The following is a 23,522-nucleotide window of genomic DNA, read 5'->3' on the forward strand; positions in this document are numbered from 1 at the left end:
TATATCACTAAAGAAATAAAAAAGTTAACAACATGGCAATAAGTATAGACTTATCAAGAGTTACTTCTCATGTTAATGGAATAAATATTCCAATCAAAAGACATAGGGTGATGGGATAGATAAAAATTCAAGGTCTATCTATACGATGCCTACAAGAGATTCATTTCAAACCTAAGGACCCATGCAGATTGAAAATGAAGGGATGGAAAAGCATTTATCATGAAAATGGAGGTGAAAAGAAAGCCAAGGTACCAATTCTTATACTTAACAAAACAGACTTTAAAACAAGAGACAAAGAAGGACACTATAAGGGAATAATTCAACAAGAATATGTAACAATTATAAATATTTATGCACCCAGCATGGGAGCACCCAAATACATAAAGCAGCTAATAACAAACATAAAAGAAGTAATCGGTAATAATACAATAATAGGGGACTTTAACACTCAATTTACATCAATGGATAGATCATCCAAGCAGAAAATCATCAATTTTTACATCAATGTAAAATTTACATCAATTTACTCAATTTTCATCAATGGATAGATCATCCAAGCAGAAAATCATCAAGAAAACAGTACTTTTAAATGACACATTGGACGAGTTGGATCTAACATACATATTCAGAACATTCCTGAAACAGCAGAATACATATATATTCAGAACATCCTGAAACAGCAGAATACATGTTTTTTTTCAAGTGCACATGGAACATTCTCCAGAATATATCATATATTAGGCAACAAAACAAGTGTCAACAAATTCAAAAAGAATGAAGTCATACCATGCATCTTTTCCAGATACAACACTATGAAACTGGAAATCAACTACAAGAAAAAATCTGGAAAGAACACAGGAAATATGGAAATACAGGGAGGTTAACTAGCATGCTACTAAACAATGAATAGGTCAACCAAGAAATCAAAGAGCAAATAAAAAAATGTATGGAGACAAATGCAAATGAAAATACAAAGGTCCAAAATCTTTGAGATACAGCAAAAGCTAATCTAAGATGGAAGTTTATAGCAATACAGGCCTACCTCAAGAAGCAAGAAAAAATATCAAATAAACAACCTAACTTTATAACTAAAGGAGCTAGAAAAAGAACAAAACCCAAAACTAGCATAGAAGGAAGGAAATAATAAAGGTTATAGCAAAATAAATGAAATAGAAACTAAAAAACAAAACAGAACAAAACAAAACAAAAAAACCCAGATTAATGAAACCAGGAGGTGGTTCTTTGAAAAGATCAATAAAATTGATAAACCCTTAGCTAGGTTACATTAAGGAAAAAAGAAGAGAGCGAGAACTCAAATAAAATCAGAAATGAAAGAAGAGAAATAACAACCAACACTACAGAAATACAAAGGATTATAAGAGAATGTTATGAAAAATTATATGCCAAGAAATCAGATAACCTTGAAGAAATGGTTAAGTTCCTAGAAACATATAACCTCCCAAAACTGAACCAGGAACAAATAGAAAAGGAGAACAGAGCAGAGAATAGGAAATTTAAAAATTTCTTAATGAAGAAAATATCCCTAAACTTGAGCTTTGACTTAAGATGGAAGCTCTCAATAATGATAGGTAAATACAATACAAACCTCTAAATTTACCTATTTTTCTGGTGTGTTTTTTTGGCATACATAAAGAAAAATCTCAAATGTTTGCAGGCAAAAAACACCAATTATCTAAAATGGAAAAAAATCAGATGGCATCAGATTTCTTTGTAAAACTACATGGCAGAAGACCACAGAACAATGTCTGAAGAATTTGGAAGAAAATGATTCTGGTCTAATAAGTATATAATTAGCTGAACCATTTTTTTTTCATTTTTAGTTACCCTAGTGATATTTTTCGAGTGATAATATTTTTATTCTAGAATTGGATGCCTTAAAAATTCCCCATTCTTAAATCTTAAAATGCAGTGTAGTTTATAATTTATATTTAGTTTGAAGAAACTTAAATTTCAGATAAGCAAAAACCAAGAAATTTAAATGATCCATAGCCCTGCCTCCAAGAAAATTTAAAAAATTGAGCATTAAACTTTGCTGTATATCTTTCATGTAAATGCTGTATATCTAACCTGTAAATGCATATAATCATTTTATTAAAAAAATCACAGAAACACCACTATACTATACACATTACTTTGAAACCCATTTTTAAAAAGATTTTATTTATTTATTTGACACACAGAGAGAGATCACAAGTAGGCAGAGAGGCAGGCGGAGAGAGGGGGGAAGCAGGCTCCCCACTGAGCAGAGAGACTGACACAGGACCCTGAAATCATGACCTGAGCCAATGGCAGAGGCTTACCCCACTGAGCCACCCAGGCGCCCATGAAACCCATTTTATTTACTGATCAGAGTACCATGAATATATTTTCACGTTAATTAACATGTTTGTACAATGTTATTTTCAATGGCTGCATAGTTTTTCTTTGTGTGAATGATCTATTAATGATTTATTATTCAGTCCCCTATGATTGGGGATTTATTTCTAATTTTACAAACTTATTAATCGTGTGGATATCAATATCTTGCACATACATCCTGACTTTCTTGCACTAGCCCTCCTGACTTTCTAAGAGTATAACTGCTGATCCAAATCAAGTGTGCATTTAATTTTTTGAAGTTTTAATTTTAATTCCAGTTAGTTAACCGACAGTGTTATGTTAGTTTCAGGTATACAGTAGGGTGATTCCACAATCCCATACATTATCCTGCATTCATCACAACACACTCCTTGATCCCCATCACCTATTTAACCATTTAACTACAGAGAACAAACCATCAGTTTGTTAGTTAAGAATTTGTTTCTTGGGGCGCCTGGGTGGCTCAGTGGGTTAAGCCTCTGCCTTCGGCTCAGGTCATGATCTCAGGGTCTTGGGATCGAGCCCCTCATTGGGCTCTCTGCTCGGCAGGGAGCCTGCTTCCTCCTCTCTCTCTCTGCCTGCCTCTCTGCCTACTTGTGATGTCTGTCTGTCAAATAAATAAATAAAATCTTTAAAAAAAAAAAAAGAATCTGTTTCTTGGTTTATCTCTCTTTCTCTTTCTCTCTCAATCTCTCTGTTTCTCTCTCTCTCTTTTTCCCTTTGCTCCCAAGTGTCCACCAATTGATCAATGGATAAAGAAGATGTGGTATATATAAATATATACACAATGAATGTTATTCGGCTATAACAGAGAATGGAATCTTGCCATTGGCAACAACATGGGTAGAGTTAGAGAGTATAATGCTAAGTGAAATAAGTCAGAGACAGAGAAATGCCATATGATTTCATTCATACGTGGAATTTAAGAAATAAAACAATCAAGTGTATATTTAAAATCTTGATTGATATTGTCAAACTGCCTTCCTGAACACAGTGCCCATCTTCCCCATAACCTTGTTAATACTTAGCATTTTCATTAACTTTAATCTGGGCCAATCAAATAAAGAGAAAATTGTATCCCTTAGTGGAATACACCTTTTCGTATTCTTTTATGTTCTGTTAGTTTTTTGATTAAAAAAAAAACACACCTTATTCTTACTGATTATTTAGGGCTTCTCTATGTTAATTATATTGATGGTTTGTCTCATACATTGTATTTTCATGGAGTTTCTTTGATATACAGAATTTAAGAAATATATCTTTATCTCTATATCTGTATTCAAACCAGCAAGTTCTTTCATTTTGGCCTTGCCTTTGGTGTTAGGAAAAGTCTCTTCTCCATCTCATCTATACATGGAATTTATATTGGTCTTAAGTTTTGAGAAAGGATTAGCCTGGAGTTTCCCCAGAACATGTTTTATGGGCAATAGTTCTGTGGGATATTAATGGGATTAATCAAAAGAAGGATTTTATGATCAAATAAGCTTGGGAAACATAAGGTTTAAGCAAAACTTTCAGGTCTTTTTATTGCAATACTTAATCAGGGGGGAGCCTATTCATTGCAATATAATTTGAGCTAGTAAACAGTAGGAAGAGTTCAAATATACATGAAAATCATACCAGAAAAATAAATGATGTTTTCCCACAAGGAAGAATACTATGCAGCTATTAAAAAAAAAAAAGAAGAAGAAGACAAAAAAAATGAGACTGCTTGCTCCATATGGCGAGAAAGGACTTCTGAGATGAGTTGTTAAAGGAAAAAGCAAGAATAGGTTGTATTATCTATTTTGTGTAAGAAAGAGAACAGCAAGATCATATACACAAACTTTTTTAAGATAAGCACAAGGAAACTTTAGAAAGCTCACAAGAAAATAAGAGCAGTGGCTCGAGGGAGAAATCTTTTCCTGATTACCCTTTTACAATAGCTGTACTTTTAAACCACATGAATATGTTTCCTATAAAAATAAATAAAACATTTTGAATGGAAAACCTCTCAGAGGCTTCAGTGTGTTAACATATGTTGCTACTCTCCAAGCTGCAGGCGGTGGTGGCTTATGCAGTTACCTATAAAATCATTTGAGTTAGAGAATTCTACAAAATTCTGGTTGATCGGGTTCCCCTCCAAATTTACAGATTTTGACATGCCATCTGTAGCATACACTAAATACAATATTTTATAGTCTTGGGTTTCTGTGTGTGTGTATGGGTGTGTGATTTCTTTTTTTTTAATTAATTCTATCCCCAGAAATGATATTTTCATATCTGGAAGAGCGAGTCACTTCTTATCATTGTTTTTCAGTATTTTGCTGACATCAAAATTAATTCTTCTTGTTCCATCTTTTCTTGAACTTATTTTTATTCTATTTATTCTTTTTAAATGACTTGCTTTCTCGGTTACCTAAACATACTTGTGGGAAGTTTGTGGAGAACTGATAACTTTATGAAATCATGTAAAGATAGAAGGGTGTTTCCACATTTTGACTCCTGTGGATAACGCTGCTTTACAAATGGCCAGTTTACAAATGGGAAAACAGAGATAGAAAGGAAACTGTTTCCTATATGCTCTTAGATATTTCCGGCATTTGAATCAGGTGAAATGTTTCTCAAATATTCCTTCTGCTATTCAGTAAAGTCTAATAGCATGATTTTTTTAAAAAAAGATTTTATTGGGGTGCCGGGGTGGCTCAATGGGTTAAAGCCTCTGCCTTCGGCTCGGGTCATGATCCCAGCGTCCTGGGATCAAGCCCCACATCGGGCTCTCTGCTTAGCAGGGAGCCTGCTTCTTCCTCTCTCTCTCTCTGCCTGCTTTTCTGTCTACTTGTGATCTCTGTCTGTCAAATAAATAAATAAAAATCTTTATAGGAAAAAGATTTTTATTTATTTATATGATAGAGAAAGAGAATTTATTTGATAGAGAGGGAACACAAGCAGGGGGAGTGGGAGAGGGAGAAGTAGGGAGCCTGATGCAGGACTCGATCCCAGGACCCTGGGATAATGACCCAAGCTGAAGGCAGATGCTCAACTGATTGAGCCACCCGGGCACCCCTAAAATAGCACAATGTTTTAATTTTCTTCATATAGCTCTTATTTCTTAAATATTCAAAGTGTTTTAATTTTGTTTCTGCTGTAAAGGAGATCTTATACATTTATTTTCTCAAGGATTATTGCTGATAAAAGCTACTTTTTCCTTTAATAGATACTATATTTTAATAAATTTACCTTGACATTTGTTGAAACAAATAATGATGCTTTCCTTTGACCAATTAATTGAAAGAAATACAACAGATTTCTTGATAACTTACTAACCTTATTTGCTGAAAAAAGTCATGCTCAAAAACAAGCCATTGCTATTTTAATATCATTTTGACTTTTTTAGTGACTTTTAATTAGGATGTTTGCATATATGTTTATAAATGGTATTGGCCTGAAGGTTTCTGGAGTTCTCTTTGTTAGTTTTTCACAATCATATTGTGCCAAGTGTGTATATAACTTAGGAAGTACTCCATATGGTTTTGAACTCCAGGAGAGCTTATATTTAATTCTTACGTTTGAAAGAATTTCTCTGCACAAATTTTGATCCCAGTGCCTTTCATAAATGTTGTTGTTGAACAGTATTTTCATCCCTTTCCCCTCAAGCTGCATCAATTTGATATTTACAGTTTTGTAGGAAATCATCCATTTTTATCTTACTATCAATTATGCTGTCTAGCCTGGGTGCACCTTGTGCCCAGTCTAAGAGCAGCTGTCTCTGGAAGCTGATTGTGGCAGTTCAAAGGAATCTCAAACTACGGGGTCCCATCTTCCTCAGGCTTAATACTGTCCCCTCCAAATTAGGGGCTGCTATTTTATGTCTTGCTCATGCTAGTCCTTGGTGGTGGCTGCCTCTTCCTTGGCTCTGTCTGCACAGTATCTACCAGAAACGGAGTGAAATTTCTGGCATTTGTATGGCAAACTTCCTAGTCTCTGTATTAATGTAGGCTTTTCCTTTCTTTTTTCTTTTTTTTTAACTTTTCTTTTCTTTTTTAAGTTTCCTCCTCCTCCTCCTTTGCTCACTCTTAATTTCTTTCTGGGAGTCAAGGTTAAGGGATTGTTTTTATGCAACCATCTTTCCCTGAAGTGTCAATGTACTTTTCATTCTTGGCTTAACTGCTTTTCATCAACAGCCGAGACAATACCAGGGGCCCTGGGCTGTATCTATAAATGTAGCAGGTGTCAGGGGAGGAGATTAATCATAACAGCTAGCATAAACAATCAGTCCTGGAAACGCAAATACGCTGACACCCCTTTGGCCAAGGCCTGGAGCAGCTTGGCAAAGGATTCACATTTCTTTTCCTTCGTTTATTTGTGAAATAATCAAGAAGGTGGAACATTTGAGAAGTAATGCTTCAGGTACATTTTCTGATACTCCCTTTCCCCCTCATATGCTTTCAGTTAGTTGATTTTCAATTTTCATTATTTTTAATGAGAGAAAAAATATGTATCAATATAAAAATTTCAGCTAACTTCTGATGATGGGCTGTAATGTATAAAAGACAAAATGCTGCAAAAAAAACCAGCACATTTTTATAGTCTTTCTTAAGACTAGCATTTATAGAGAATTATATTAGAGTTAATATATACACTCAAGTTCCCGTCCACAAAATTTCCAGGTAATTAAAGTCATGAATGATGCTATTTTCTTGCATTGCCTCCTTTCCCAGTACTATTGGTAATATTTGGAATTCAGAATAGGCATATCTTACTTCTTGCCACAGTTCTACTGCAAAGTTAGGTACAGGGAGGTCTAATTAATAGAAAATGATATATGACCAATGTTAATAAATGATTCAGGAAACTGAACTCCACTGTCTAAATCTCATTCATTTGGATGTCTTTCTCATTTTTCATCCTCATTACAGACTTTTTCTTGGCCTTGGTGGTAGGCCCTCTGATGAAGAAGTGTGGACTCATTCATCTTACTTGTCCTTGGGGGTATTGTTGTGGAACCTTCTGGGACCACTGCAACCTGACAGCTTGTACAGCATCCTCAAGAATGGGCTTGGCTCTGATTAACTTTGAAAGCTACGGTGCATTCCTCCTCATTTTAGTAGAACAGGGAGGTCGATGTATTTCTTTTTTATACTTCATCCTTTCCCTTGCATTTTTCTGTGCCAGGAGGAGTCCCTTTTGGTCACCCATGAAACCAGTCCATCCATTCTCTCTTCATAGGACTTCCTGGACAGTGTCACAGTTCACCAGGGCAGCCAAAGCCAAGCCAGCTTGCACATGGTGGCAGCATTCAATTACAGATGATGATATTATTACATTAATAATGAGCCTACGTCTTCATTTTCATGACTGTTACAACATTAGGATATTTTCTCTAACTGTGTGCTGTAAACATAAGCAGGGGATGGCAGAGGACACTGAAGTAGTCCCCGGAGGGATCTGGGGATGGAGCTAGAAGCAGCTTGTTTTAAAGCTTAGTGTCTTATCTTAAGTCAGCTGGAAGAGCTCAATTTTCAAAGAGTAGTCAGTTTTCAAAGAACAGATTCGTTAACAAAATTATCATTCATTTTTTTAAAGATTTTATTTATCTGACAGATGGAGATCACAAGTAGGCAGAGAAGCAGGCAGAGAGAGAGGAGGAAGCAGGTTCCCCGCTGAGCAGAGAGCCTGACTCGGGGCTCGATCCCACAACGCTGGGATCATGACCCGAGCCAAAGGCAGAAGCTTTAACCCACTGAGCCACCCAGGCGCCCTATCATTCATTTTTGAAAGATCTACTTATTTATTTGAGAGAGAAAGTATAGGAGCAGAGGGAGAGGGAAAGAATCTCAAGCAGACACCCCGCTGAGTGAGGAGCCTGACACAGAACTGGATCTCATGACCTTGAGACCATGACCTGAGCAGAAATCAAGAGCCGGACACTCAACTGACTAAGCCACCCAAGTGCCCCCCAAATTATTATTTACGCACACATATAAACATATGTGTATGTGTTTATGTATATACTCATAACAGGTTATAGAAACATGTTTAATGACATAGGAAATCATTCATGACATGGTAAATGAAATTAACAGATAGTAAGATGTATATACAAATTACTCCTATTATGAAAAGATATTCAACCCTACTTGTAAAAAGAGAAACACAAATTTTAACTATAATGGGCAAAAATCTCAAAGCCTGACAATACACTAGTCTGTTGGGAAGGCTGTCGAGGAACCAGGACTTCCATACACTGCTGGTTCAGAATGTAAATTAGCACCATTCGATATGGAGGGCAAATATCAAAATTAAAATGTTATATGTCTTTGACTCAGCAATTTCATTTTTGGAAATTTTTTGCTATAGATAGCCTTGCATGATAAATGTGAAGGCTATCCATGGCTGTGCTCCGGAATAGCAAAAGGCTGGAGATAATCCAAAGTCCACCCAAAGTGTGATTGGCTAAATAACATTGTATATTGGTAGTCTGGAGTACTGTGTGTAGCTGAGACAAAGAATAGAGATGCTCTTCATGAACTGATATGGAAATATCTCTAAGATATTTTAAATTTTAAAAATAAGATACAGAGTGATGTGCACAAATATGAGCTACATTTTGTGTTACAGAGAGGGAAGCAATCTGTATTTGTGTTGACCTGTATGCCTGTAAGACACTTCAAAACAAACTAAGAACAGTATCTCCCTAGAGAGGGAGTAAGAGACTGGAAGAATATTCATCAAAATGTTAGAGCCTTTCATGAAAGATGAGCATACAGATGATTAAAGAAATTATAGGAATTTTCAGTATACTTCAAAATTTGCTCATTTTTAAAAATGCAAAATAAAGTTTGAAATGATTTTCCAGGAAACTGACCAAGTCTGTCGGTTGCATTTTATTGCCCAGAGGTACATGCTTATGAATATAGCAGTAAGGGGTGGGGGTTGTGGAGACTGTCTGGGCCTTATGCTCTACTCAACGTTTGCCACTCCTTTCAGGGACAGCATTTGTCCCATATGCTCTTAGACCAGTTGGGCAAATTCCAGGTGGGCTGAAAGGTAGGAGTCAGCAAGGCAAAATACACAAGGTTAAGTAAGCATGAGAATGCAGTGGGGTCCATCCATGCTTTGCCTTATTCAAAAGTAAAAACTCATGAATAATATCATTCTAGGCAAAGCTCCATGCCTCAGAAGGTAATTCTTAAGGAACGAACTTCTGGGGTTATCCCAAGGAAAGCAGTTTCTTGAAAGCTTGTAAAAGCAAAATCCTTTGAATAGCATTTAATTTACAGTTAAAAAATATGAAGTATACGTTCCAGAAAAAATGGATGAGCAAAATCACCTGGTATTATGAATGGTTTTTAAGCAAGCACTCATGCTACTACCACAGAGCTCAAGAAATATAATTTTGTCAGCCCCTCAAAAGCATCTCTAAGTGTCTCTTCTTGGCCACGCACCCTTCCTTCCCATGAGAGAGAATCACGTCTTCACTTTCATGGTGACTACTGCTTTGTTTGCATTTATAGTTCGACCACCTACTGATGTGCTCTTAAAGATGTACTTCCATTTTCCTCAATTTGTTTTAAGACTTTGTAAGAACCAGCCATGTTGCGTGGAGCTACATTGTGTTCATTGTGTTAATTACATAGTATTCTGTTACATGCTTGTGCCACAGTTTTTTACCCATCCAACTGATGATGGACATCTGGAATACCTCCAGTTTGGGGCATTAAGAACAATGCTGATATGAACCATACTCTAGCTGTGTTTGGGTGCACATGTGCATGCATTTTTCTAGGGAAGTTACCCCTGGGCAAAACTGTGGGGTGGTAGTGTGTGGATAGCTTCTGCTCTTCTGGATACTACAAAATGTTTTCCAGTATGGTTTTATCGAGGTAGGCTTCTTCTAGCAGTCTACAAAGGTTCTCATTGTTTCTTAATTTCACCGAAAGTTCTAAGTGCTTAGTTGAGTCAGGCTTCTTAACATTTGCCCGTCTAATGGGTGGGCAGAAAGATGTCATTATGGTTTTCATTTGTATTTCACCGGTGATGAATGAAGTTGTGTGCCTCTTCACATATTAACTGGTCATTTGGACATTTCCTTTTGCGAAGTGCATATGCAAAACTTTTGCCTGCTCTTTTATTGGATTGCCTTTCTTTAATAGTGCTTAATTTAATCCATGTATTAATAAAGAGCCTGAATGATGAATGATCAGGGCTGGAGGTTCAGCGTGTAGCCAGAAGGTGAATGCGGCAATCTAAGATTTTTCACAAAACCTTTTTATATAATTAGCTGGCACAAATTATTCATCAGGAAAATTGGGCCTAAGCATTTGCCCACCACACTGTCTCCTGCCAGTCATCTACCCATGCACCCAGATCTACGAATGATGCGCCAGACTCTTCCCATGTGCTTGGCACTGGGCTAAGCATGTGCCTTATTTACTTTTCTCGATACCTCTATGTGGAATGTTCCATTCAGCTTAGAGGCTTAAATAACTTGACCACGATGACTCAACTAGACAGTGATGTGGCTGGGAGTTGAGCCCTCATTTAACTCCAGACCCCATGTTCTTAACCTAATTATTATACTGCCTTAAAAAATTTTCCTTCTGGTTTCAAATTTGGGATTATTGTCTGCTGTGGAAATGGCAATCAGTCCCAGCAGAAGACAATGGCAATCAGTCCCAGCAGAAGCAGAAGTACTTAGGTTAGAGCTAGTAAAACTTAAATTCTCTAAAAGTATATCATAAGGCATTATGAAGGATATTGACAAAAAGGAAATAGGCTTACATAAAGCTTACTACGCACTCGACTTATGTTTGCTTCACAGACATCATATGTGGATGACAAATACAGATTCTTTCAACTTACTACTGTATCCATAAACATTTTACACATCTTGAGTAGATAAAATCAGATGCTGTTCTCCAGACTCATTTTTTAAGATTAAAATCATGAAATAAACATATGGTATTGCCTTTCTCTGATTGACTTATTTTGCTTAGCATTACACTTTTGACTCCAACCATGTTGTTGCAAATGGCAAGATTTCCTTCTTTTTTATGGCCAAATAAAACTCCTCCGAGTGTGTGTGTTTATGTGTGTGTATCTCATATCTTCTTTATCTTTATTCGTCTTCACTCACGTGTGGAATTTAAGAAACAAAACAAATGAGCAAAGGGAAAAAGAGAGGGACAAACCCAGAAACAGACTTTTAACAGCAAACAAAATGATGGTTACCAGAGCGGAGGAAGGTGGAGAGATGAGTGAAATAAGTGAGCCTTTAGCATGGTGAGCACTGAGCAGTGGATAGAACGGTGGAATCACTCTACTGTACACCTGAAATTAATTTAAGACGGTATGTTAACTATACCAGAATTAAAATTAAAAACTTAATAAAAATAATAAAAATTTTAAAATGAACAAATAAAAAGAAGGAAGAAGTTCAAAAAATCATGAAATAAACAATGATGGCAAACCTAAGCATGCTTCTAGTCCAGCTACCCTAAATTCTCATTGCAAGGAAAGAAGACAATCAGCATACTGTATCAAGTCTCAAAGGGCTTTCTTCATCATCAACAAGCAAAAGACAGCAAAATGTTTCAGAGTAAAACTTTAAAAACTACTATTTCTTGGGCAAGACTCCAGGGATCTGTGTAAATACCTTTGTTTCCATGTTAAACTTGGAATTTGCTGGAAGATAAACGGACTGTATTTTGAAACAAAACTGTAGGAAGGTGAGCAGACTTGGAAAAAAAATCACGTGAACCAAGTCAAAGGCAGTTTCTAAGCAGCTTACAGAATGGGCTTTAATTCAGGGGCTTTCATTTTTCCCTTCTGAGGGAACCTTCTGGCTTGAACACGTTCACGGGCCCTGTACAGCTTGGAAAGCTCTGTTCTTTCCCCCGCTGAGACCCCACTCAGGCTTGTAGTTTCATTTGGAAGAATAATTTTCAATGTCTCCTTCTAGGCTGAGCATTAATCCCCCCACTGCTTGATCGATTAAATCCCACTGCCTGTGTCTGGGAGGCAAAGCCTGGGCTTTATGTATTGCTTTCTGGCAAGCCCCATTTCCATGCTCCGTGGAACTCTCTGCAGCAGGCTTTCAGACCCTCAGATCTTGGGGGCCAACAGGTAGTGTCTCATGTTACCGCCTAATGAGTTTAAAGGCCTGTAATGATTCTACCGCTATCTGATGAATTTGGTTCGATAACAGTATGGCATTTAATAGCTTACAAGGCGAGGATACATTATCTCGTTTGCACTTCGCAGCAGTTGTTTATGGGAAGCAGTGCTTATCACTTTCAATTTAACAATGAGGGGGGACTGTGATCCTTGCCCGGAGTCATAGAAGTAGTAATGGCAATCTTGTTATTAAAACATAGATCATTGGATTATTAACGCCAGTGTTCTCTTATGATTCACATAATAAACCCGAGGTTGGAGAATTACAGAGAACTGTCAAAGGACCCACAGATCAATGTGCTCTGAGCCCAGGAAACTGACAGTGATAGAAATGTCACATTGCCACTCACCTGAGCAGAACAAAACAAAGAATAAGCCATTTCAGTGTAGCCTCAAGGAGAAGTTCTGGAGAAAATTGCCAGGATTTCTTTGAAATTCCTTTAATGCGATCAGTCAGGCCCCTGAAGATAAAAGCTGGCATGTCTTGTAGGGAAACCTGTAACTCTTTTTTTTTTTTTTTTTCCAAAGATTTTATTTATTTATTTGACAGAAATCACACGGAGAGGCAGGCAGAGAGAGAGAGAGAGGGAAGCAGGCTCCCCGCTGAGCAGAGAGCCCGACGCGGGACTCGATCCCAGGACCCTGAGATCCTGACCTGAGCCAAAGGCAGCGGCCCAACCCACTGAGCCACCCAGGCGCCCGAAACCTGTAACTCTTAAGGTCTCATTGTACTGGCCTTACCTTCCCATCCATTTTGAATGTGTATCTTATTTCTCCACCTAGAAAACCCTGGAAGATACGTGCTATGACTTGGCTTCCCCCAGAGGCACACCCTGAGATAAAGATTCAAGCGCAAGTGACTTCGTTAGAAGGAGAAAGAAATGCCGGTAGGAAGAAGGGCAGTGGTACAGAGAAGGGTGTGTCAGCGGGGGTGACTGGAGCTTCACCCGGAGACAAAACCTTGGAGCAGTGTAAAACACACACCTCAGAGACATCCCACCTGTGGGCTGAGGGAGCTGGTGTTCATACTCCAACTGCTATCTGCTGTTGAGAGCTGCTGGGAGCAAGGATAATTCCCCCACCTTCTGGCATGCTGAGCAAGAGGGCAGAGCAGCGTTCTGGAGAGACAAACTCCCAGGCAAAGCAATGCAGACACTGGTGGGGCAGAGTCGTGGTAACCCGCAGGAGGATATGGAAGAACGCTTGGATGGCAGGCTATAACAAGATCCAGGTCTTACATATTTTTAAATTTTCACTCAAAGTCCAGAGTAGTATTTGGGACACAAAGAGTTCCTTGATAATGATGGACACATCAGCCTAACATCAAACTGGTTATGAGAAATGCTTATAGATAGACGCTAAATTGTAACCAACAAAAGAACATGGAAAGAAAGAATAAGAAAAGACAAAGAAGGCGTCACCAGGGAATCCTCCCTACTCACACTTTCTCGTAGATCTTGTCGGGATGTTCGGGCCATTCAATCATGCACACGACTCTGTTGGGCATGGTCTCTGTGGTTGAGTAGTAGCCCTGGGGGAAGGCCAGTAGAAGAGCCAGGACCCAGATGACACAGATGACCACCTTGGTGGCCGTGGCTGAGAGCCGGGGCTGGAGGGGATGGATGATGGCCATGTACCTGGAACAGAGAAGAAGGGACAAATTTCTGATTTGGTCACCAAAATTTGCATTGGGGATTAGCATTGTGCCTACCAAAGAAAAATTCCAGAGAAACATTTGACTTCTGATGACTTTTACGACTATTTTCTGATCACTTTTGCATATTCTATCCTTAAATGTTAGGACTCTTAGGACATGAAACCCTAAAATCTGTAAGAAAAGACAACCAGGTTTTCAAATATCTAGAACCCATCAAGCAACATTCTAAGAGAGACATTTTCATTATTAGGATGCTCATGCTGGGGACATGATAACCAAATGTAGATCAGAGGCATACGGTAGAATTAGAAGGACAAGAACAATGTTGTCAATTTATTCAATATAAAGACTATATCCTTCTTGAATTAAGGAATACTGTTGATAAAAATATTGGCTTTTTAAAGTTTTTATGTGGCAATTTAAAAGGCTAGCAATCTTATGTCAGCCTCTACAATTTGAGGGGTAATGAAATATGAGAAAGGAGTAGCCTAACAGAAAACACCAGCTCCTGGTGAAATCTTCATCTGTTCTTTGAACATCTAGAAGTCAGTGTGTGGCTAACAATGCATGCCTCATGGGAGAAAGACAGTCTCCTCCTGCTGAGACAGACATACTTGGGTATATTAAAGTCTGGGGTGGGGGGTGAAACCTCATTCATAGGAAGAGGGAAGCAACGTGAGTGATGCCTCAGGACTTGGAGCCACTCCCCCATGTCCTCTCATCTGGAATGGAGCCCTGAATGACTGTGTCCACACGTTCGAACTTGTGCCGCCTCTGAAATGTAGCAGAGATCTTAGGAATAATAAATAATCCAATCAGCATTTGCTATCAATTATAATCACATCAATTCTGCATCCTCCATTTTAAAAGGCATCTTGCTCTGTTTATTTTTTTTTGTAAAGTTTATGGATCCATCCCTTAAAATATGCATACTTTATCAAAGCAGAAATTATGTCTCACACTGCCTTTGGGGTTTAAATATTATTGGACAAAACCTTACATTTGGTTCTCTGATATGCAGGTATTTCTGGCTTCTATGGGACAGAATGGCCAATGGAATCTTGGGAAAAGAGCAGACAAATAGCAGCCCAGCTGTCAGCTGGCTGCACATAATTCCGCATAATTCTTTTTCTACACCCTTTGGACTCCCAGGATCTGTAGGCCAGAACTGGGACCACGGTTACAATTTACTTGTAAATTGCTTTACAAGTAAAGCAATTTCGTTCAGCATGTGCACTACAAATTCGCACCGGGCACCTGCCGCACACAGAACACAGCTTTTCCTTCTCGGCTCCAAGCTCCTCATTTCTCTGGGGAGAGCAGGCACATAAATAAGCAACCACAAAACACGACAGTAGGATATGTGACCTCAAGTGGTAATCTGATAAACGCCTTAGAGCCCTACGGAGGCAGCAGCGGAAATCAAGTCCTGGAATGGCAAGAGGCCTGTTGGAGGCGCTTGAAGAGGTGGGCTTAGCTGGTTTTGGGACAAGTCTGCTGGGCATCCTACTTAAAGGGCAGGAAGCGTTCAAAGCCTTCCTCTCTTCCCTGTGCTGTGATTAGATCTGACTCCCCGCCCAGGAGCTTTTTGGCTCAGTTTTCGTGAAGCCTTCTTTAAGTGATGTTTTATAATTCTAAACTTTAAAACACTTTTCTCCACATTTTCTTCCTAGCCATCTAGGCTTTCTTCTCAAGGTAAGCCTAAGTATGTCAGGTCAGCCTTCAGATACATGATCAGAAGTGATAACCTTCAGGAAGAAACCCCACAGAATCTTTTCCTTCTCTCTCTTTTGGAAAAATGGACAGGTGGTCTAGAATTCAGGAGAGAGTGGAATTCAGATATTTTGGTGAGGGTGAGCGGTAAGCCGTAAATCTTCTGGCAAGTTTCCTCGGTTGAGTTGGTGGCCATAAAACCTATCATTCGGTTGTTGTCTAGAGCACCAGACAGGGCAAAGCCAGCACCAGAGGGGCAAAGACAACTCTCAAAATGCCACGAATCAAGCCTGTGTGTCTTCTTTAGATTACCCCAAGGGGCCACAGCTGCTTCCAAGGAAGGTCTGCTACGCTGTAGACCTGATGACCTTCCACCCTTGCGGGGGTCTCCTGAAAAGAACCCTGAGACGTCTTGATTTCCTTCCTGATTCTGCCTCTTTCTTGCTGCCTAAAGCCAATGAAGCCTGGTTCCCTCTTCCGTCGTGGAGTGGCTGTGGACAGGGAACCCAGAAGCAGAGCCAATGGAGGTGAACTGTGCAGTCACTAGAGTCCTTTCCAATCTGGTGAAGGGCTGGACCTAGATGGTCAGTAATGATGTTTTGCATTAATTGTAGGCTGGCTTACTGGATCACTTCCCAGAGGCAAGATCTTTCCCCTACAAAGCTGGACACCTAGCTATGCAGATGCCTTTCCTTTCCAGCACCATCCAGGCTTCTGCTTTCACTGTAGTTGTGCATTCTCAGGCTCTACAGGAGCGTGACGAGACTGCACAGAGGAGAATGGGCTAATTACATTGTCCCCTTTTAATATTATCTCAAATGCAAGATTTTAATTTGCTTTTAACTCAGGATAAGCATTCAGTCTTAAATAAACGTACCTTAACTCCCATGCCTGTGCCCCAATTGGCGATACGCCATTCAGAATCTAATGTGACTGGGGCTTAAGGGGGAACTGCATCGGCATATTGGTACTATAGCTTCAAATGGGCTGCAGATAGCCATATTTTACCTTTATTGCAAAAATTACAATTTGGGAGCCCATTTCAGTTAACTCTGCCATTTCTTGAGCAGAGGAGCCATTTCAGTGACAGATGAAAATGTTACCCACATAAAGCCAGAGAGAATACAAAAGCTTGGCCCTAAAGAAAAGTATGTATTTTCATTTGTTCAAAATGGAGCCATTTATAAATCTCTCTCTATGCCTTTCTTCTTTTTTTTTTACCTTTCTCCCTTCTTTCTTTGGCAATCCTCACTTCTGGAGCTTACGTGACATGCTTCTTTCTTATTCACCCCAAGAAGCATGTCCTGTCCGTAGACGGATGCATATTTTCTTTCCTGCTGACCATTCCTGCTTGAATTCCATTAACATACATTTATATATTTATTTGTAACAGCCCTGAACAATTCTTGCTTATTCAGTTATGACTTATCATGGAGCAAGTGCTGCAAGCCTTAGGAAAATGCATTCAATAAATATTTATTGACTGCATTGTGCTTAAGAGACCAGAAGGCAGTCAATGAAATGTCTTCCTGGTTTACGCATTAATCATCAGGCTGCCAGAGACAGGGGTCCGGGGGGCTGTGTGGGATGTGGATTACGTTCTCCACCTCAGGTTGCTGCAGTCCCACGGAGGGTCGTCCGCTTTGATTTGAATTGTATGTGGCCTCCCAGCTCAAACACCTGAGGCGCTATCTTCCTCTTGCACGATCGTGCTTTATAAAAAGAACTCTCCATAGAGTCTCTGAAATCTGGCAAAGTATAAGGCTACACATTTTTTTTTAAAGGCACAGTGAAACAATCTTATTGTGAAAAAGAATTCCAATCTTCTGATCGGCCCCAGTATCCTCATAATGTCCTCTTATACCAGCCCTAAGTCACTGGGCAGAGAGGATGTCTTTCCTCTGCCGAGAGATCTCACCTCCCAGGCTTTGCCTCCAGTTCCTGTCCCTGCCCTCTCTCATCTCCACTCACTTCCTCCCAGGGTGGTTTCCCTCAAGGAGCTGCATCTAGGTTCAAATGATGAGGAATAGTGACAGCTGAGAGCATAGCTGCTATAGTTTTGCTCAAAGGTCAGAGAACTTTTTCTGTAAAGGGCCAGATGGGAAATATTCTAAGTTTTGTGGCCCACAGAATTCCTGTCGTAACTACTCAACTTTGTCTTTGTAGTGGGAAAGCGGACAAGGCAACTGTTGAGTGTGATTGTGTGCCGATAAGGCAATTTACAAAACTGGTGGGGACTGGGCTTGGCCGGGGCCCACGGTTTGTTGATCTCTGGTCTAGTTGATAAGAAGGGAAGAGCAGGAGGAATTAGAACCATAGGAGGACACGGTGTTCTCTTCAGAAACACTCTTCTTCGGCTTGGCAGACGGAGGACTCTGACTGAAACTCATTGGGTGGATAAAGCTTACAGCCCACAAGGAGTTAGTGAAGCGATCAGCAGTGATCTGTGACCCCAGAATCTAGTCCTGGTCTGAGTACAGTGGTCACTAAGCCATGATGTTTTTACTCCTTAATCTCCTTCTGGTGGGCTCCTACTTATTTTCATGTTTTGGCCCATTTATCATGTCCTGTGACTGGGTTTCAGTGCCCTGCCTTTCCTGCTGAGGATCTCTAACCTTGTGTGGACCCCATTTCGGTTTATTTGCCTGTCTACATTGTCTTAATTCAACCTGGACAGATTCTTTGCAGGTGGCAGTTGCTGTGACTTACTCAAGCTTGGCTTCCCTCAGTGCCGAGGACAGAGTAAAAACTCAATGAAAGCTTAATTGAATAAATGAATATGGACTCTGTCAGTACATAGCAGGGGCTCCATAAACGGTTGCTGAATAAAAATACATGCAGTAGGAGACCTACATACTTCTACACCTTCATTCTTCCCAATCTGAACATATGTGAGACTAGGATGTAGGAATAATTATTGCTCAATGTTTTCTGTCATACAGACATCCGGGTCCCATAGGAAGGACTTCACTGGACCTGGGTCTTCAGAATTTCCTATCTCTTTACATTAAACCCTTACATAAATTCTCAATAAGTGTTTGTTGACTGACTTCAACACCGACCGCCATGTAGAGAACTCAGTCTTGCTTCATGATATCACCCCTCCAGCTCTTCCTCTGAATAAGAGGTTGCACCATCCTTTCCCCTCCTCCTCCCCACCCCATTCCAGCTCAAAGAACACCTGTTGGGGCATCAGTTGGGGTTCTCTTCTAAGACATTTCTTTAATCATCAAAATCCTTGCTTAGCCATATCACTTGACCAATAACTTTGTCCACTCAACTAAGCTCAAGCATCACATAACTATAACCAAAGAGGCCTTTGAGCAGCCAACAGAGGTGACCTGAAGCTCACATACTACCAAAGCTTTTTCTGAATGGCAAAGCCCCTTGAGTCCTCACCGCTATGTTACACACAATTCTAAGAATGGCCTCTAAGCCCACCATAGATTCACAGCACTGTCAGATTCAATTTAAAAAGAACCAGCTGACAACAATGGCATAGGCAATAAAATCGTTAAGAAATAGATGCAAAGACAGATGGAACTGAGAGCCCGGGACAATTTAGAATTAATAGAAGGAGAGATGTAGCTAAATGATGTCCGAGCTGTCCTGCCCCATATGTGGTTAAAGGATCCATGTGGTTCAAAGGTGATTTCAGATTATAGAGTCTCCAGGCAGGGTGCCATCAAAGTACACGACTAAGGCCTGAAATGAACTATGGGGGAAAAAATAGTAAAGATCCAAACCAAGTGCAATATTCTGAAGGCTTTTGCCTGCAGAAGTGGGGTCAGATTTGCATGAAAACTTAAAGCAGGGGCAACAGGGGCAACAGGGGCAGAAGAATTGGGTTAGAGGGAATTCAGAGAATGGCACGTTCCCACCTCCTTCTTCTTGTCCTCCAGGGCAGCCTCCCTTCTCCTACAGATCTCCTTTATTCACCAGATAAGGGCGGGATCTCGTGAGCGAAGCACTCACAGTTAGGGTTGTACAAATGCAAAGTTGGACCCTGTCTTTATTGAAAATTTTGATATTCTGCTTAGTGTAGATTTTTTGCATTAATTTTTTTCTATTTTAAAATATTGCTTTAGCATACTTTTAGAATTTTAATTGCTGAATTATTTGTGCCACCTTACATTTTGCACCCAAGGTGAATGTCTCACTTGCCCCACCCTAGTCCCAGCCCTGATTACATTGCCCACTCAAGTGCATCAGGCAGGACAATCACTGATGAAATGAAGTGTGCTTGGACTTCGAGAGTGGTGGGACTATGGTTCAGTACTGCTGGTCCTGGCAACCACCTGATAAATAGTCAGTTATGCTGTGTCCTCTGCCTGCAGCCTTGTAATGCCCAGGTCACCAGAGTATGGGTGGCAGGGTTGATGTGAAGCCTGGAAAACTATCAAATAACATGAGCAGAATGGAGGCTGAGCAATTCTACTGTCTAGAGTAATTTGGACACCCTTGCAACTGTGATTTTGCCTTTTATTGTACATACGAATCCACAACTATTTATTTCATTGACTGATTGGCTGATGATAATGCTTTCTTAGTTAAAAATCTTCTTTGACAGCAATGAGTTATAAGCAAACAGAAGTATATGTTTAATGATAAATTGCAGGTCTGATTTCTGCTTTTCATTAAAATCAATGATGGGGGCGCCTGGGTGGCTCAGTGGGTTAAGCCGCTGCCTTCGGCTCAGGTCATGATCTCAGGGTCCTGGGATCGAGTCCCACATCGGGTTCTCTGCTCAGCAGGGGGCCTGCTTCCCTCTCTCTCTCTCTGCCTGCCTCTCTGCCTACTTGTGATCTCTCTCTGTCAAATAAATAAATAAAATCTTTTAAAAAAAAATCAATGATGAATGTGTGATCTACACAAAGGGATTGCAGACATTTACCTTCTACGGAGCCTCAGTGTTACCACTGAACATGTGAAAACCAGAGGATACCAATCGGATGATAGAGGGAGCAGCATCCACACCAAAAAAATTAGTAGTTAGTTTAAGCTGTGGACATATACAGCGAAAATAGTGTGCTTGCCCCTTACGTTGGGAAGCACGACTTTTCATTTAGATTAAATGACCATTCTAAATTAATTTCACTAATTTTCAGTTCTAATTTTTCTCATGCATATGCAAAAGTTCAAGGGATACCATGAGAATCTTGTCTCAGCAGAGGAACTTGGCAAGCAGCTAAATGATTCTATTTTTATATCACTGTCGTCAGATTTTTCAAACAGGAAATCAGGTAGTTTCAATAATGGTTCAATTCTTTCGTAACCTAATTCATGGAGTCAAAGTTTGGGGAGTAGAAAAAAATTGGCATGGTGAATGTTACCATGAATTCATTTCAAACTTCAACAGTGAAGATAAATTGTTTTGTTTTGATATTAATGTGACTACAATGTGATAAAAATAATGTCCTTACTAAATTAAGAAACCTATGGAACAGAGATATATTTGGAATAGGTTAAGAGACATATAACTTGCCAAACAAGCTCTGGTATTTTACCAATTATAAAATAGAAGCTGAAGTCGTTGAAATTTACAAAAATTTTTGTAGGTGCAGAGTAACTAAACTAGTTTCTTCTACTTTGGTAGCAAAGTTGATGTTGAATACGAAAGTATATCATAATAGGATTTTGGAAGTGTTTTTATGGGACAGCACTAAATTTTTTGCACCTGAGTCTTCTAAGTCTTGGATGCATTTTTTTTAGTTGAATATCTTTAATGCAAATATCTTTTTAAAAGATTTTATTTATTTATTTGAGAGAGAGGAAGCATGAGCAAGGGGAGGGGCAGAGAGACAAGCAGACTCCCTGCTGAGTGCAGAGCCTGATGTGGGGCTCGATCCCAAGACCCTGACATCATGACCTGAGCCAAAGTAAGAAGCTTAACCACCTGAGCCACCCAGGTGCCCCTTTAATGCAAATCTTTTTAATGGAGCGTCCCAAAATATGATCTTCTGAAGCGTTTAGAAAATTAAAATTTTTGAGTACAAATCTGGTAAACAAAAAATCATAGAAATGTATCCCTATAAAGACAAGAGAGGTACTGCACAAAGTAAATGATGAAAGCTTTAAGGTGTGCACAATTTAATTTTGGAATTCTTGAATTGCTCTTAAGAATATTTTCACTTGTGGGAAAAATATTTTGATGGATCTGTATTTTTTAGTAAATAATTTGTACTCTCTCTGAGAATGGACTGGTGTGAAACTGGGGTGGACTATAATTTTACTGTATCTAAATTGGGTAAAACATTAAAAAGAAACAGAGAGACCACTTATTGATTAACTTAGACAACTTAGCTTTTTCTCTTAAATCTATCTTTCTGTGTCTTTGTGCTACATTCTGGATACTGAGTTTGGATCAGTCTTCCAGTTCATGGACTTTCTCCAGCAAATCTAATCTACCGTTAGACCTGCCTCTTATATTTCAACTCTTACTATTTTTCATTTTTATAATTTTGATTTGCTTATTTTTCAACATGCTTGGTCATTCTTTATATGTTTCACTTGGTCCTCATATTTTCAAGCTTCTTATTTATAGCTTTTTAACTTCTGTATACATAACACACATAGTTTATATTCAGTCTCTAATAACTCCAATAGCTGAAGTCTCCCTGGGTCTGCTTCAGCAGGTTCTCACTCACATTGATCTGTTTCATTATCTGTTTCATTTTGACTTCATCCTGCTGATTTACTTTGGAACTTTATCTGTGAGAATTCACTGATGTCTGGGTGGAAGGTAGGTTCCTTCTGAGATTTGCAGTAGTTTCTGCCAAGAACCTGGGAACACTTCCAGGCTGGGACCACTGTGAACCAGATTTCTGTGTGAGGATTTTATTTTTGTTTTTTTTAGATCAATCAACTGATATGAATTTGGCCTGCATACCCATGTGTGTGCTCCTTTTCTGCTGCAAACTTTCAGAATATATATATATATTTTCTGTTTACTCTGTACTAAGGTTAGAAATGAGCAATTTTCCTTATGGCCCCTGGAAGGGTAGGCATTTATTTACAGGTCTATTTTTATACTGAGTGAGTAGCTCTTTGCTTCTCAACTTTAAGAAAACCTACTCTGTTGGACAACCCATGACAGGAAGGTCTTAGGCTTTGAATCTTGTTCCCATACCTTACCTTGTGAGTCAAAGTCGAGATCAAATACCCTCCAGACAAAACCTAGCTTCACTACTCTGTCCAATAATTAGAATTTCTGCCCTCATTTAAATTTTTTTTCAATTTATTTATTTTTAGAAAAACAGTATTCATTATTTTTTCACCACACCCAGTGCTCCATGCAATCCGTGCCCTCTATAATACCCACCACCTGGTACCCCAACCTCCCACCCCCCTCCCCGCCACTTCAAACCCCTCAGATTGTTTTTCAGAGTCCATAGTCTCTCGTGGTTCACCTCCCTATCCAATTTACCCCAACTCCCTTCTCCTCTCTAACACCCCTTGTCCTCCATGCTATTTGTTATGCTCCACAAATAAGTGAGACCATATGATAATTGGCTCTCTCTGCTTGACTTATTTCACTCAGCATAATCTCTTCCAGTCCCGTCCATGTTGCTACAAAAGTTGGGTATTCATCCTTTCTAATAGAGGCATAATACTC

The 23,522-nt window shown here is 39.3% G+C and overlaps 1 protein-coding gene across 3 annotated transcripts in view; it reads right to left on the minus strand.

Annotated features, from left to right (window-relative positions):
* Positions 1 to 23,522, minus strand: part of TACR1 (tachykinin receptor 1) — a 148,540-nt gene that overhangs the window by 58,105 nt on the left and 66,913 nt on the right. For all 3 annotated transcript variants that reach the window (XM_044261496.1, XM_044261497.1, XM_044261495.1), the window contains one exon: positions 13,980 to 14,174. In XM_044261496.1, coding sequence (XP_044117431.1) covers positions 13,980 to 14,174 — 195 coding nt within the window. The remainder of the gene's footprint in view (positions 1 to 13,979; positions 14,175 to 23,522) is intronic.

Source organism: Neovison vison, chromosome 8, assembly GCF_020171115.1.
Source record: "Neovison vison isolate M4711 chromosome 8, ASM_NN_V1, whole genome shotgun sequence".
NCBI lineage: Eukaryota > Metazoa > Chordata > Mammalia > Carnivora > Mustelidae > Neogale > Neogale vison.